Here is a 14860-nt window from a genome sequence, read left to right on the forward strand (position 1 = left end):
ATATTTTCATTTCTTATTGAATTAGCCAGTGAGGGCAGACTTGCCAGTACTAGACGTGTCGCCGGCGGCTTCATCGACAGGCTCATCATCCCAGGCCCCACAATCCCCCGCGCCTGTCCTAGGTGATCATGGCGGGGATGAGTGTCCTCCGGTCGGCTGGGGCGATGATCAGTCGGCTGCAGTGTGCTCAGCGCTTGGCGCTCCGGACTGGTGGGCTGCTGGGGAGAGTAGCGCCGACTGCTGCGGGTAAGAGGGCGGCCTGGCCGGGCCTGGTGTCCCCGGTGACCTCTGCATGGGGATAGGTGACATTGTATGCGGACACCATGGAGAGAAGTCCACCTACCAAGGGATCATTGTACCTTCCTTGGGACATGATGAATGCATGGGTCATTCACATGGGTGGGAAAAACAACGTACACACATATTTTATATAGAATCGTATTATATTTGACTTTTTAACCACGTGCTTACTTGGCATTTAAACCCCCCTCCTGCCCAGACCAATTTTCAGCGCTGATGTACTTTGAATGACAATTGCGCGGTCGTACTACACTGTACCCAAATTACATTTTTTTTACATTCCCCCCCACAAATAGAGCTTTCTTTTGGTGGTATTTGATCACCTCTGTGGTTTTTATTTTTTGTTAAAAAGTAAATATATATATATATATATATATATATATATATATATGTGTGTGTGTGTGTGTGTGTGTGTGTGTGTGTGTGTGTATATATATATATATATATATATATATATATATATATATATATATATATACATATACATAATGTGTGTATTTTTATAGATCTATATATTTTGTTTTTTGCAAACAGGTAATTTTTCTCCTTCATTGATGTACGCTGATGGGTGGCAGTAATGGGCACTGATGAGCCACTGATTGGCACCACTTGTGGGCATTGATAGGTGGCAATTGTGGGCATTGATAGGTGGCACTGGCTGCACAGAGGAGGCAGAATTGCCTCCTTCCTCTTCGGGACCGATGTCCCTTACACATAAGCCGGTGATCGGCTTTTTTTCTCTCCTCACGCTGTCGTCATGAGGAGAAAAAAAACTCATTACCGGCCTTTGTTTACATCACGTGATCAGCTGTCATTGGCTGACAGCTGATCACGTGGTAAGTGGCCACATTACAATGGATATTAAATTGCTTTTAGGAGGCAGTAACATAACTTTTTTTTTTTAGGTTTACAAACTTTAATGTTATGTTATATGGTCAGCGAGAAGTTAAAATGGCGTTACCTGTCAAAGGCAGATGAGGTCAAAGTTCAGTGATGCCTTTCATATATAATGCCATTTAAACATCTCTAACCTGGCAATTAGATAGCAATTCACACCTTTAACCTCAAACAGAGTTTCTGACACCAAGGATAGGGCTATGTGACTGGAATGGGATGTTTCCATAATGGATTAGGTGGGTGGGCTTCATGTGTGGATAGAAGTGCTGGCTGTGTTATCTTCTTGACAATCGTTAGAATTGAAGACGTGCCTTGGAGAAGTCCAGTTGGATTTGACTAACTTCTCATATATATATATATATATATATATATATATATATATATATATATATACACACACCATAACCTAGATAAATAAGAACCTTCACAGACTCTTCACTTTTGTTTTTCCTTTAGTGCCTGTGCGGTTTGCCGGTGGTGGAAAGAGGGTCTTTGTCATCCGGCCTTCACTTTTCCATGACAATAAATTCATGAAATACTTGGTAAGTCTTCTATCTAGTTATGTGACCTTGACGTTCTAGTTTTGGCTATTTCCTCTTGGAATAGTACAATCGCCTCCTCTGTATATCCTTCTTTCCAACATCAGAACCATACGCTTTAGACCAGGGGTCTCAAACTCAAATTACCTGAGGGCCACAAGACAAGTTTCCATATCCCATGGGGGGCCGCATGCAAACTTTCAAACTTCAAAAACAACAGTACTGGTGTCAGCGAACACATTATTAACCCCCAGCACTGGTGTCAGCGAGCGCATTATTACCACCAGCACTGGTGTAAGTCAGGGTTTGACAAATTTGCTTGGAATCTAGGAGCCAGCTAAAAAAGTTAGGAGCCAGAAAACACACCCCGTCCCGACGGGCTTGCGCCCAGAAGTGAACACATACGCGAGCAGAGCCCGCATATGTAAACGGTGTTCAAACCACACGTGAGGTATCGCCGCGATTGGTAGAGTGAGAGCAATAATTCTAGCACTAGACCTCCTCTGTAACTTAAAACGTGCAACCTGTAGATTTTTTTTAAACGTCGCCTATGAAGATTTTAAAGGGTAAAAAAGTTTGTCGGCATTCCACAAGCGGACGCAATTTTGAAGCGTGACATGTTGGGTATGAATTTACTCGGCGTAACATTATCTTTCATAATATGAAAAAAAATGGGGATAACTTTACTGTTGTCTTATTTTTTAATTAAAATTTTTTTATTTTTTTTCCCAAAAAAGTGCGCTTGTAAGACCGCTGCGCCAATACGGCGTAACAAAGTATTGCAACGATCGCCATTTTATTCTCTAGGGTGTTAGGATAAAAAATATATATAATGTTTGGGGGTTCTAATTAGAGGGAAGAAGATGGCAGTGAAAATAGTGTAAAATTACATTAGAATTGCTGTTTAACTTGTAATGCTTAACTTGTAATACCAACGGCCACCACCAGATGGCGCTAGCTCACATCTGGTGGTAATAACTTGTAATACCAACGGCTCACCACCAGATGGCGCCAGCTCACAGAAAAAAAAATATATATATATTTTTTTTCCTCTTAGCTCCCCCCACTTCCGCCCTGCCTGCGGGCCATTTATAACTGGTCCGTGGGCCGCAAATGGCCCGTGGGCCGGTACTTTGAGACCACTGCTTTAGACCTCTTTGTTACAAGATTTTTGGAGTTGGAAAAAATATAGAGCCGCATGATCGTCTCTTTACGGAGATCAGGGTCATGCCATGTCCTAGCAACACGGTGCAGCTGCGATCGCCATGAGAGCTGTTCTGGGCGCCGTAATAGGATGTCCACCCAGAGCGAGAGCCGCACCATCCCGCTGTCATTTGATGGCAGGCAAGAAGTGGTTGTAAAGCCTTAAGGTTTTTCATGTTAATGCATTCTATGTCATTTTTGTCATAAAGTTACATTTTAAAGATTGTTGGCTGGAGTTTGAATTAAATTTGTTAGTTCCATCCATTCAAATCTGCTAGTGCATCTAATACTACCCTGATTGCCAGTGTTGTCCTAGGGTGGCTCTGTTGCTCTTCCAGTGAAGTGGTACAGGCCAGATCACCAGGTGAAAATACAAGTAAATAAGTAAATGAATGCAGCCACCACATTTAAAGTAGAACTAAGGGCAAAACACCAGATGAGTGGCATAGAAGGAAGGACGCTAAGGCAGGGACAGGAGCAATACTGTGTTAGGAATTCTGGATTGGGGAAGAAATTGTATGTACTTTGTTCTAACTAGTATGGCCGGGAGTACTTGTATTCTTTTGAGACTGGTTTACAGGCCAGATATATGCCTCCCAACAATGCTTTCATATATTGGTGCCTCCTCATTTGAAAATAGTTTTTGTCTTTATACCATGAATGTTTGCCTCTTGTTCCAAAAGGCTGTTTAGCAATTGTTTATGGGTGTGATTTTTTTTCCGTGAGAGTGGCAATGAATTGGATGCGTTCAGTAGTGTGTCCCTGGATTTTATTTTAAAAAGTTGGTAAACTAAAGTCCCTTTTTTTTTTTTTTTTTTTTTTTTTTTTTTTAGAGCTAGCGTAGAGGAGGGGTATAATGCATTAAATGAAAGAGAGATCTGTAATTATATATATATATATATATTGTGTGTGTGTGTATGTATGTGTATACATGTATGTGTATACAGACGAATGGACACCCATCTATTAAAACCCATCTATGTGCTGCTAGAGTCATCCATGTGCACTTTATTTTAATATTTGGCTGAACTATTTTCGTTTATTTTAACCACTTCAGCCCTGGACCATTTGGGTGGTCAAAGACCAGGTCACTTTTTGCGATTCGGCACTGCGTCGCTTTAACTGACAATTGCGCGGTCGTGTGACGTGGCTTCCAAACAAAATTGGCGTCCCTTTTTCCCCCCACAAATAAAGCTTTCTTTTGGTGGTATTTGATCATCTCTGCGCTTTTTATTTTTTGCGCTATAAACAAAAATAGAGTGACAAGTTTGAAAAAAAAAATGCAATATCTTTTACTTTTTGCTATAATAAATATCCCCCCAAAAATATATAAAAAAAAAACTTTTTTTTTCCTCAGTTTAGGCCCATACATATTCTTCTACATATGTTTGGTAAAAGAAATCGCAATAAGCGTTTGATTGGTTTGCGCAAAAGTTAAAGCGTTTACAAAATAGGGGATAGTTTTATGGCCTTTTTATTAATTATTTTTGCTAGTAATGGCGGCGATCAGTGATTTTTTTTTTTCGTGACTGCGACATTATGGCGGACACATTGGACACTTTTGACACATTTTTGGGACCATTGTCCTTTTCACAGCGATCAGTGCTATAAAAATGCACTGGTTACTGTGAAAATGACACTGGCATTGAAGGGGCTAACCACTAGGTGGCGCTGTAGGGTTGTTCCCTGCCTTGTGTTTCTAACTGTAGGGGGGATGGGCTCTCTGTCACATGACACTGATCTCCGCTCCGAGTACACCGAGCCGAGATCAGTGTCATTCTCACTAGGCAGAGCAAGGAGATGCTTGTTTACACTATTTTTAGCAGCGCTTTACCATCATTTTTATGGAGATATTCGGCCACTAGCGGGGCACTTTTAACCCCCGCTAGCGACCGAAAAAGGGTTAAAACCACCTGCAAAGCGCCACTGCAGTGGGACTTTGCCAGTGGTTTGGCCGCAGTGCCCATTCATTTCAATGGGCAAGAGCGGTGGAGGATCGGTGTACACACGCTCCAAAGATGCACTGGCAGGTTAAAAAATGTCCTGCAAGCAGCATCGCCCGCTTTCACACTGACACTGCAGGGGGGCCGTTTTTCAGGCGCTTTACATGCGGTATTTTTAGCCCAAAATCGCCTGGAAAATGCCCCAGTGGGAAAGGGGTCTAAAAGAGAAGCTCCAGGCTCCTTCAGAAAATAAAATAAAAGCAGCTACAAATACTGTAGCTGCTGACTTTTTTTTTTGTTATATTAGGACACTTACCTGTCCACAAATCCAGTGGTGTCTTCACCCGAGCCGATTTTTCAATGGCAAAGTCAACCGGAAGTGGGAGCGGGTACCTGTCAAAACCAGGGTACCCGCTCAGGCCCCCCCCCCCCCAAAAGGTGCCAATTGTGGCAGCAGAGGGTGGGAGGAGGCAAATAAGTGGAGTCCTGGTGTGTTAACATGCATTGTGCTAAGACATCAGTAATCTGTAACCTGTGGGCCAAGACTCCAGATTTTATAATCTCTCCGTGTTTTTAAATGTACAATTATTTTATATTAAAGATTACATGGTGTGGGCGCTCAAAACACCAATTTAAAATAGACTTCCAATTTCCCTATGACATCTGGGCACCAGAGAGCCAGGACATCTCTCTGTTCTAGTGCTTTTATCTCCATCTTCTGTAATTCCAATACTCAGTCCTGTACTTCAAATGAAAATGTTAATTTTGTTTTGCAGAAATTTTACGTACTGCTTGGCGTAATACCTGTAGGTATCTGCATATCACTCGTCAATCTTTTTATTGGTAAGTAACAATGTAAAAAAAAAAATATTAAACTTGTATATTATAATATTAATTAAATAATGTATTCCTTTTTAAAAATAGTTATTTATGTTACCCCAAAGTACTTTTATGTAATCATTCTTCTATTCTAGAGTGTGTGTGTGTGTGTGTGTGTGTGTGTGTGTGTGTGTGTGTGTGTGTATGTGTGTATATATACAGTTGTATTCAAAATTATTCAACCCCCACTGAAATTGATTGTTTTGGCCAGTTTGACATTGATTTTGATCATTCAGTCATCCTGCTTATAATTAAATCAAAGAGGCACGTGTAGGTCAGACAAATATAACATAACATTTATAATGAAATAACCACAAATGTCTTTTCTGTGCTCACATTATTATCAGTTTTATTCAACCCCCAATTGACATTCAAACTTAGTACTTAGTACAACATCCTTTTACAGTTATAACAGCTTTTAAACGTGAAGCATAGCTTGACACAAGTGTCTTGCAGCGATCTACGGGTATCTTCGCCCATTCGTCATGGGCAAAAGCCTCCAGTTCAGTCACATTCTTAGGCTTGCGCACTGCAACTGCTTTCTTTAAGTCCCACCAGAGGTTCTCAATCGGATTTAAGTCTGGTGACTGCGAAAGCCACTCCAAAATGTTCCTGCCTTTAATCTGCAACCATGCTCTAGTGGACTTGGAGGTATGCTTGGGATCATTGTCCTGTTGAAAGGTCCAACGTCTCCCAAGCCTCAGGTTTGTGATGGACTGCATCACATTGTCATCCAATATCTCCTGGTACTGAAGAGAATTCATGGTACCTTGCACACGCTGAAGCTTCCCTGTACCTGCAGAAGCAAAACAGCCCCAAAGCATGATTGACCCCCCGCCATGCTTCACAGTAGGCAAGTTGTTCTTTTCATCATAGGCCTTGTTCTTCCTCCTCCAAACATAGCGTTGATCCATGGGCCCAAACAGTTCTAATTTTGTTTCATCAGTCCACAGAACACAATCCCAAAACTTCTGTGGTTTGTCCACATGACTTTTGGCATACTGCAGTCGACTCTTCTTATTCTTTGGAGACAGCAAGGGGGTGCGCCTGGGAGTTCTGGCATGGAGGCCTTCATTACGCAGTGTGCGCCGTATTGTCTGAGCAGAAACTTCAGTACCCACATCTGACAAATCTTTTCTCAGTTCCTCAGCAGTCACACGGGGACTTTTCTCCACTCTACGCTTCAGGTAGCGCACAGCAGTCAAAGTCAGCATCTTCTTTCTGCCACGACCAGGTAGCGTTTCAACAGTGCCCTTTGCCTTGAATTTGCGAATGATGCTTCCTATGGTGTCGAGTCTTTGTACCAAAATTTGAGGTATTATTGCTCCAACCTCACACAATAGACATTGGCTGATCTCATTGCCGGAGAAGCTAATTGGAAATAACAAGCATTACAAGCAAGTGCAGTAAGGAAAGGCTTGCACAGAGTTTTCTTCTAAGATCTTGTCCATCCATTACACTTAAAGAGCTGCACGCCAATGTTATGCAATATTTGAAATGGCAGTGGTAGTAGCTGTCAGAATGTTTAGTACTATGATGTGCAAAAGTAAAGAAGATCCATCTTGTACTTTGTTTTTGAGTTTCTGTTTCATGTTACCAGGTCCAGCCGAGCTGGCAGAAATTCCAGAAGGCTATGTTCCTGAACACTGGGAGTACTATCAGGTAAGTTGGAGTAGGGAGTAGTATAGCACTTGGTAGTAGAGAACAAAAAAATAGAAAACGACTGCAGGTATAAAGTGCAGGCACATAGAGGTAAGGATAACCTGTCAGAATAGAACAGCAATCTGCAGTATTTGCAGGTTTAAAGCTGCTGCCGTTATGTGCAGGGACCTGAAGCAGTTTATAGCTTTTTTTTTTTTTTTTTTTTTTTTTATATCGCTTATATTCCCTTTTGAAAATTGAATGTTCTCTTAACCACTTAAGACTCGGACCAATATGCAGGTTAAGGACCTGGCCCCTTTTTGCAATTCGGCACTGCGTCGCTTTAACTGACAATTCCGTGGTCGTGCGACGTGGCTCTCAAGCAATATTGGCGTCCCTTTTTTCCCACAAATAGAGCTTTCTTTTGGTGGTATTTGATCACCACTGCGGTGACAATTTTGGAATTTTTAACTTTTTGCTATAAAAAATATCCCCAGAAAATATGTAATTTTTAAAAAAAATTTCCTCAGTTTAGGCCGATACGTATTCTTATACTTCTTTTTGGTAAAAAAAAAAAAAAAAAAAATTTACTAGTAAAGGCGGCGATCAGTGTTTTTTTTTTTTTCGTGACTGCGACATTACGGCAGACGCATCGGACACTTTTGACACATTTTTGGGACCATTGTCATTTTCACAGCAAAAAGTGCTATAAAAATGCACTGATTACTGTGAAAATGACAATGGCAGTGAAGGGGTTAACCACTAGGGGGCACTAAGGGGTTTAGTGTGCCCTAAGGGAGTGATTCTTACTGTAGGGGGGCGTGGCTGGACGTGTGACGTCACTGATCGTCCTTCCCTATAAAAGGGAACAGACGATCAGTGACACTGCCACAGAGAAGAACGGGGAAGGTGTGTTTACACTCACCTCTCCCCGTTCTTCAGCTCCTGTGACCCGATCGCGGGACACCGGCAGCGATTGGGTCCGCGGGCCCGGTCAAGGAGCTTCGGACTGGCGCACGCGTGTGACACACTGCTGGGCTCTTAAAGGGCAATGTACGTGCCTGTGCCCAGCCGTGCCATTCTGCCGACGTATATCTGCGTTGGTCCTTAAGTGGTTAAGCTAGCCATACACTGGTCCAAATTCCTGCTCAATTGGGCAAATTTTGATCAGTGTGTGGCCTCACCTGCTGTCGAAAGGACGTGTCAAGGAAATTTTCGAATGATCAGCGGCTGCAGCCAGTTAGTTGAAGACCCTGATTAGTGTATTGGGTGCCATTATCAGAATATGATGTCCTGGTGGGGGATTTTCCTTCATACACTTTATGTGACTAAACAAAATAAAAAAATGTGTATGGCCAGCTTTAGCCTTGAAAATTAGGTGTATGGTGTGTGTCTTTTTTTTTTCTTCTCTTTATTGCATACTGTAAGTTGTTCAGAGTGAACATACACTTTAATATATACAAAATCATAAATTGTTGGGCAACTGTGCTGCCGCTGGAATTTACTAGTGTAGCACACATCAAACAATAAAACATTATGATAATTTTGCGCTGCACCTCTATAATCATTATAAAGTGTATATAATAATTTACATGTGTGAAATAAATGTTAACACCATTAAAAAAAAAAAAAAAAAATCTCTGTCTCAAAATTTTTGATAAAGAATTTTTGTGTGCTTCACACACTGTGCTAAATACCACCATTAACTGTTCACCTTTATACCTTGACCTATAAACAATAGGTCATGTGCGCTTGTCCCTTTTTTTTTTCTTTTTTTTTTTTTAAGGGAAATTTCCCAGTGGATTCGTTTGAATAAAAGATCTTTAGACCAACCAAAGAATCCACATGTCCAGATCTTTCACAAAAAAGCTCAGGGGAAAATAAAAATATAGAAACCATCATTGCACCTTCAATTTAATTATATACAGTATATTTATTAAATGCAAAACAAAAGGTAATGCACTCACAATCAAGGTGCACCACAGATACATTGCAGATTAAAGTGGAGTTCCACCCATAAATATAACATTACATCAGTAGTTTTAAAAAAATGTCATTAGTCCTTTACGAATTTTTTTTAGATGCCTTCAAAGTGTTGTTGCTAGGCAGAATAGTTAATCTTCCCACTTCCTGCACCTAGGTGCTTAATGCTTCCTAACCTACACCGCACAGACTCCTGGGAATGTAGTGGGTGTAACGTTCCAGAAGTGCACTCCCCAGTCTCAAAGAATCATGTGACTTGGACAGCACAGGTGCTGAAACCTGATCTGACACTGCTTGTGCAGCACTGAGCATGTGCGAGATTTGCAAGGCTGAAATCCAGGAAGTCCTACAGTCTGGCTTCATGATGCCCACACTTAAGATGCCCCCAGTCAATTTCTATTTTATAAAGTGTCTAAATGCTGTAACAACCTAACAAAACGGACCTTAGTTTACAGACTAACTTTACTAGAATACATTAAGCTTGTGTATTACAGGGGTATTTATATTTAAAAAGTGAAATTGTGGCCGGAACTCCGCTTTAAAGACCACCACATAGATAGAGGCGACAGCTTATGGATGAAATACCAATGTAATACTATTCCCCCTTCAAACCTCTATATATAGTAAAGTGTGTAGTTTACGGGCGACAACATTCTTCTCCTCCTCCACTATGCCCAGATGCAGCCAACATCTTGCGTCACGGACTCCACCCCTTACACATTACACCACAGGCGTGTCTTCTTCAGAGGGAAGGAGTAAATAAGCAATGGCACCTCCCATACTTTTAATTTTTTTGCCTGATTTTTCTCTTTAATCTTAAATGTAAAGGGGTCTTGAATCCAATCGGTCAAAACAAACAAATGTTAGCAATTAAAAAATCATCTCTGGAAGTTCTCATTCATTTCCTCTTATTCATACAGGAAAAGTAAAGGTACTTCCTTGCAGCGGGGATGCGCCTGCATTGCAAGGGTTATCTCTCATTTATGTCTAGATGACTGGGTAAAGCAGTTTTACTCACCATCTCCCACAGATAACTCCTTGCTGCTAGACCGGTATACACAGCCTCTTCTCCACAGCACTGCAGTGGTTGGATGCCCTCTGACATCCTCAAGACAGATGTAGGGACCAAAGCCCTGCATTGGACGTGAAGACGCAGAGGAAAAGGTCCACTGTCTGAGCATGGGGAGCGCCCTTAGCCAGGGCAGCAGAGGATCAGAAGTATAAAAGTGCTTTTACCATCCCCTAGACTAAATGAGCCATTAACCTTTGGAGTGTGGATGAAGGACCTTTTATTTTTTTTCCTGGAGCTGGGCCTTCAGTTTCTCTATAGTTATGAATTTTTTTGTGTTAACCTTTTCAGCACCCAATCACTCGTTGGCTATCCCGCAATATGTTTCATCCTATTGATGCGTCTTATGAGAAAGGAATGGCAATACTCTACATTGAAAACGAGAAACGTCAGCTCAGGTATACAAATAACCAATACTTTATGACTTATTTTAAAACTATTTTACAAATGTGTGTGTGTTTTTTTTTTTTTTTTTTTTTCTTTTGTACCTGTGACTGCTGCTTTGTGTTCCATATTCAAAAAAATATTCTAGTTTTAGTAAAATGAGCTACATACAGTGGCAATAAAAAGTATGTAAACCCCTTGGGAATAAAGGGGTTGTAAAACCTTCTGTGGTGCAGAAGCCCACCTTTTACTTTCCTGAACTCGATTGTTCCAGCGGTGGGAATGATCACAGCAGCTCCAGCTGCTGTCTTGCATCCTCATTTGATAGCAGGAGCCATTGGCGGAGCTAAGTATGACATGTTTGTTATTTAAAAAAAAAAAAAAAAGGAACCTTTTTACAACCCTTTGGTTTTTTTTTTTAACTGCTTTTCTGCAGTAATTTCCCATATAAAAAGTGATCTGATCCTCATCTAAGTCACAACAATAGACTAACACAAAGGGTTTTATTTACTAAAGGCAAATCCACTTTGCACTTCAAGTGCTTAAGCTGATAATGCACAAAAAATTCTAATTTCTCATGTCCTTATTGCACACAACAAGTAAACATTCACTGTGCTGGAGGAAAACGTAAGTGAACCCATAGATTTATTACGTCAATGAAAACTATTTGGAGTCCATTTAATGACATGAGTTTGGCGCTGAGGTTTAGAGCTGCTTTGATTGACGAGACACTCATTTTAAGTTTTCAGTTCATAAGAAGCATCAGTTGATGTGAACCATGCATCTCAAAAAGAGCTCTCTGAAGACATACGGTCAAGAATAGTTGATCTGCATAAGGCTGGAAAGGGATACAAAGGAATTCCAAAGTGTGTAGGCATCCATCAGTCGTCAAATTGTCTGTAAATGGAGATAGGTTAGTACTGTGGCTATTTTTCCTAGAAGTGGGGCCCAGCCAAGATGACTTTATCTCATTAAGGATTCTGTTTTGTACCTTAACGAACCCACGAGTAACTTCTAAAGGCTTGAAGATATGATTGAAACTGGGGAATATCCTTGTTCGTGAGTCTACTACGCAAGTCTATGAATAGGCAGGGTGTCCATGGCAGAACACCAGGGAGGAAGATGCTGCTCTCCACAAAAAAAACATTACTGCACATTTGAAGTTTGCCAAAGAACACATTGGAAAAAACATGAAACTGCTGGGAAATTGTTTTGTGGACTGATGAAACAAAAGCTCAATTGTTTGGGTGGAATACTTGGCACTGTATGGCGCAAAAAAGGGCAAACCCTTCCAACATCAAAACACAATCCCAACAGTGAAGTATGGCAGAGCGAACATCATGATCTGGGCCTGCTTCCTGCCTCAGGGCATGGACCACTTTTCCCATCGAGTTGACCAAAGTATCCTACAGGATGATGTCGGGGTGTCTGTCTACCAGGTGAAGCTTTGTAGCTCTGTAGGCTTTGACCCCTAAGCATTGAAGTAAATCCACCACAGACCGGCTTCAGAAAAAGAAAATGCACCCTTTGTGGAGTGGCCCAATCGTAGCCCAGACCTTAACACAATTCACACCAAACATCCTACACGTGTCTGAACTGAAGCAGTTTTGTAGAGGAATGGTCAAAAATTTCTCCTGATTGTAGCAAGTCTGATCCAGAGCTACCAAAAGCATTTGCTTAAAGTCATTGCTGCCAAATGAGGTTTGACCAGCCAAGGATTCACTTACTTTTTCCCCCGGCACTGTGTGAATGTTTAATGGGTGTGTTCAATAGACAAGGCTCTAGATCAGTGTTTCTCAATTCCAGTCCTCGGGGGCCCCCCCAACAGGTCAGGTTTTCAGGATTTCCATTATTTTGCACAGGTGATTTGATCAGTTTCACTGCCTTAGTAATCACCACAGCCTTTTCATCTGAGGGAAATCCTGAAAACCTGACCTGTTGGGGGGGCCTGAGGACTGGAATTGAGAAACACTGCTCTAGATGAGGCTCAGATCACATTTATCACCAATTACTAAAGATTTAAGGTAATTCCAATGTTTTTTTTTTCTTGCCACTGTATTTAAAAGTTGATGAATGCATGCCCTAAAAGTCTACTTTTTGTAGAATACCAACATATTCCTTTTTACATACAACAATTGTTTTTTAAATATATAAGATTGGGGGGGGGGGGGTGCATTGAGTAAATGGATACCAAACATGAAACTGTAAAATTGCATGCATCAGTGAAATGGTGAAAAACAGCGCTACCCAAAATTGTATATAGACTGACACCCCGCATCACCGATCGCCGCGCTGCGTGCCCCCACGGGCGCGCGCCGGCATGTTATCTTGCAGGACGTCAATAGACGTCCAGTCAGGATTTCAGTGACAGCTAATCTCCCAAGGAGCCAAGTGCAGCAGGAACTGGGGGTAGGTATTATTGATGATGAGTATTATTGATGATGAGTATTATTGATGATGAGTATTATTGATGATGAGTATTATTGATGATGAGTATTATTGATGATGAGTATTATTGATGATGAGTATTATTGATGATGAGTATTATTGATGATGAGTATTATTGATGATGAGTATTATTGATGATGAGTATTATTGATGATGAGTATTATTGATGATGAGTATTAATAAAATTATATATATCTATATCTATATCTATATCTATATATATATATAAAAATGTATTTATACGTATTACCTCAATCACAGTATAAACAAATCTAGATCTACACTGTGTTGGCTTATTCATTTATTAGGACAAAGGAAGAAAGTGCTGTACCCAAATGAACCAGTAAGATTAAATCTTTTGGCTTGATTTCATTAAATTACATTATAGGTTACTGCACTTCACACTAGTTTTCAAAACCTACTGGACTTTCTATTTAGAAACCCAACAATATCTGTATACTTGGAGGCACCCCTTTTTTAAATGGAGACATACGCTAGCCTTGCTAGAAGAGGGAGGGGGCACAATCTTCCTCTGTGACTCACACTGCAGTCTTTGCAATTTGATCTCCCTGCTCTTCAGATCTGTTTCACATAACAGCTGTAGAATAACTTGGGGAAAGTGGTTGCTCTGGTATAAAGCTTGCCACCTACTGGATGTCATTGGTAAATATTCAATATTCCAATTTACATTTTTTTACTTGGCATAATGAAAAATGCTATAAATTCCTAAAAGGTGACTATAGCTCCAGTGAGTAGAGTTTTTGTTCAATAAATTGTCTATTTTATCCTTGGTTCAACACTTTTTTTGTTTGTTTGTTATTTATTTATAATTTATTTGTATTTGGTACAATTTGAAATAACTTTTTGTCTGTTTTGCTTTAGGTTGTATGAAGATGTTGCCCGTGCCTCTATGAGACAGAAGGGAGATGGTCCGTGGTATTATTATGAAACGCTGGATAAAAACCTCATTGACCATGAACATAAATCTACCCCTGATCAGTAACATATCTGCTCACTTAGGACTCCTGTAAATCATTTATCACAATAGATTATTATATATGTCAGTCGGTTTCAGAAACATTCACAACTTTCAAGTTTGTACCTAATAAAATGACTTTATTTACTTGGAAAACTCGAGCCAGTGAACATTATTTAATATAAAGAAAACTAGGTGATGCAACTTTCACACTGGGCGGCTTTACAGGTGTTTTTTTAGCTCTAAAAATAGCGCATGAAAGGCGCTTGTCAATCCACCCCAGTATGAAAGAAAGAGTGCTTTCACACTGCGGCAGTGCACTTGCAGGACAGGAAAAAAGTCCTGCAAGCAGCATCTTTGGGGCAGTGCAGGAGCACTCCTCCACCGCCCCTGCCCATTGAAATTAATGCCAAAGCGCTTTAGCAGCACGGGCGCTATTAACCCTTTTATTCAGCGGTTAGCAGGGGTAAAAGTGCCCCACCTAGTGGTTGAATATTGTTGCTATAACGGCGGTAAAGCGCCGCTAAATCCTAGATGCTTTACCGCTAATGCCTGCACCACCCCAGCGTGAAAGGGGTCTAATAGTAACTAAAGTGAA

The 14860-nt window shown here is 40.8% G+C and overlaps 1 protein-coding gene across 1 annotated transcript; it reads left to right on the forward strand.

The window, feature by feature from the left end:
• Positions 1-91: 91 nt before the first annotated feature.
• NDUFB5 (NADH:ubiquinone oxidoreductase subunit B5) lies at positions 92-14418 on the forward strand. The gene is made up of 6 exons (XM_040349426.1): positions 92-246; positions 1654-1739; positions 5659-5725; positions 7362-7423; positions 10746-10852; positions 14169-14418. Exons 1-6 carry the CDS (start codon positions 129-131, stop codon positions 14287-14289), a joined length of 561 nt encoding a protein of 186 aa, XP_040205360.1. The 5' UTR covers positions 92-128; the 3' UTR covers positions 14290-14418.
• Positions 14419-14860: the final 442 nt, after the last annotated feature.

This window comes from Rana temporaria, chromosome 4 (assembly GCF_905171775.1).
Source record: "Rana temporaria chromosome 4, aRanTem1.1, whole genome shotgun sequence".
Lineage (NCBI taxonomy): Eukaryota > Metazoa > Chordata > Amphibia > Anura > Ranidae > Rana > Rana temporaria.

Coding starts and splice junctions, on each gene's coding strand:
- NDUFB5 (XM_040349426.1), top strand. CDS start 129: ATGGCGGGGATGAGTGTCCTCCGGTCGGCTGGGGCGATGATCAGTCGG. Junction 247..1,653: donor AGTAGCGCCGACTGCTGCGG/GTAAGAGGGCGG, acceptor TTTTTCCTTTAG/TGCCTGTGCGGTTTGCCGGT. Junction 5,726..7,361: donor ACTCGTCAATCTTTTTATTG/GTAAGTAACAAT, acceptor TCATGTTACCAG/GTCCAGCCGAGCTGGCAGAA.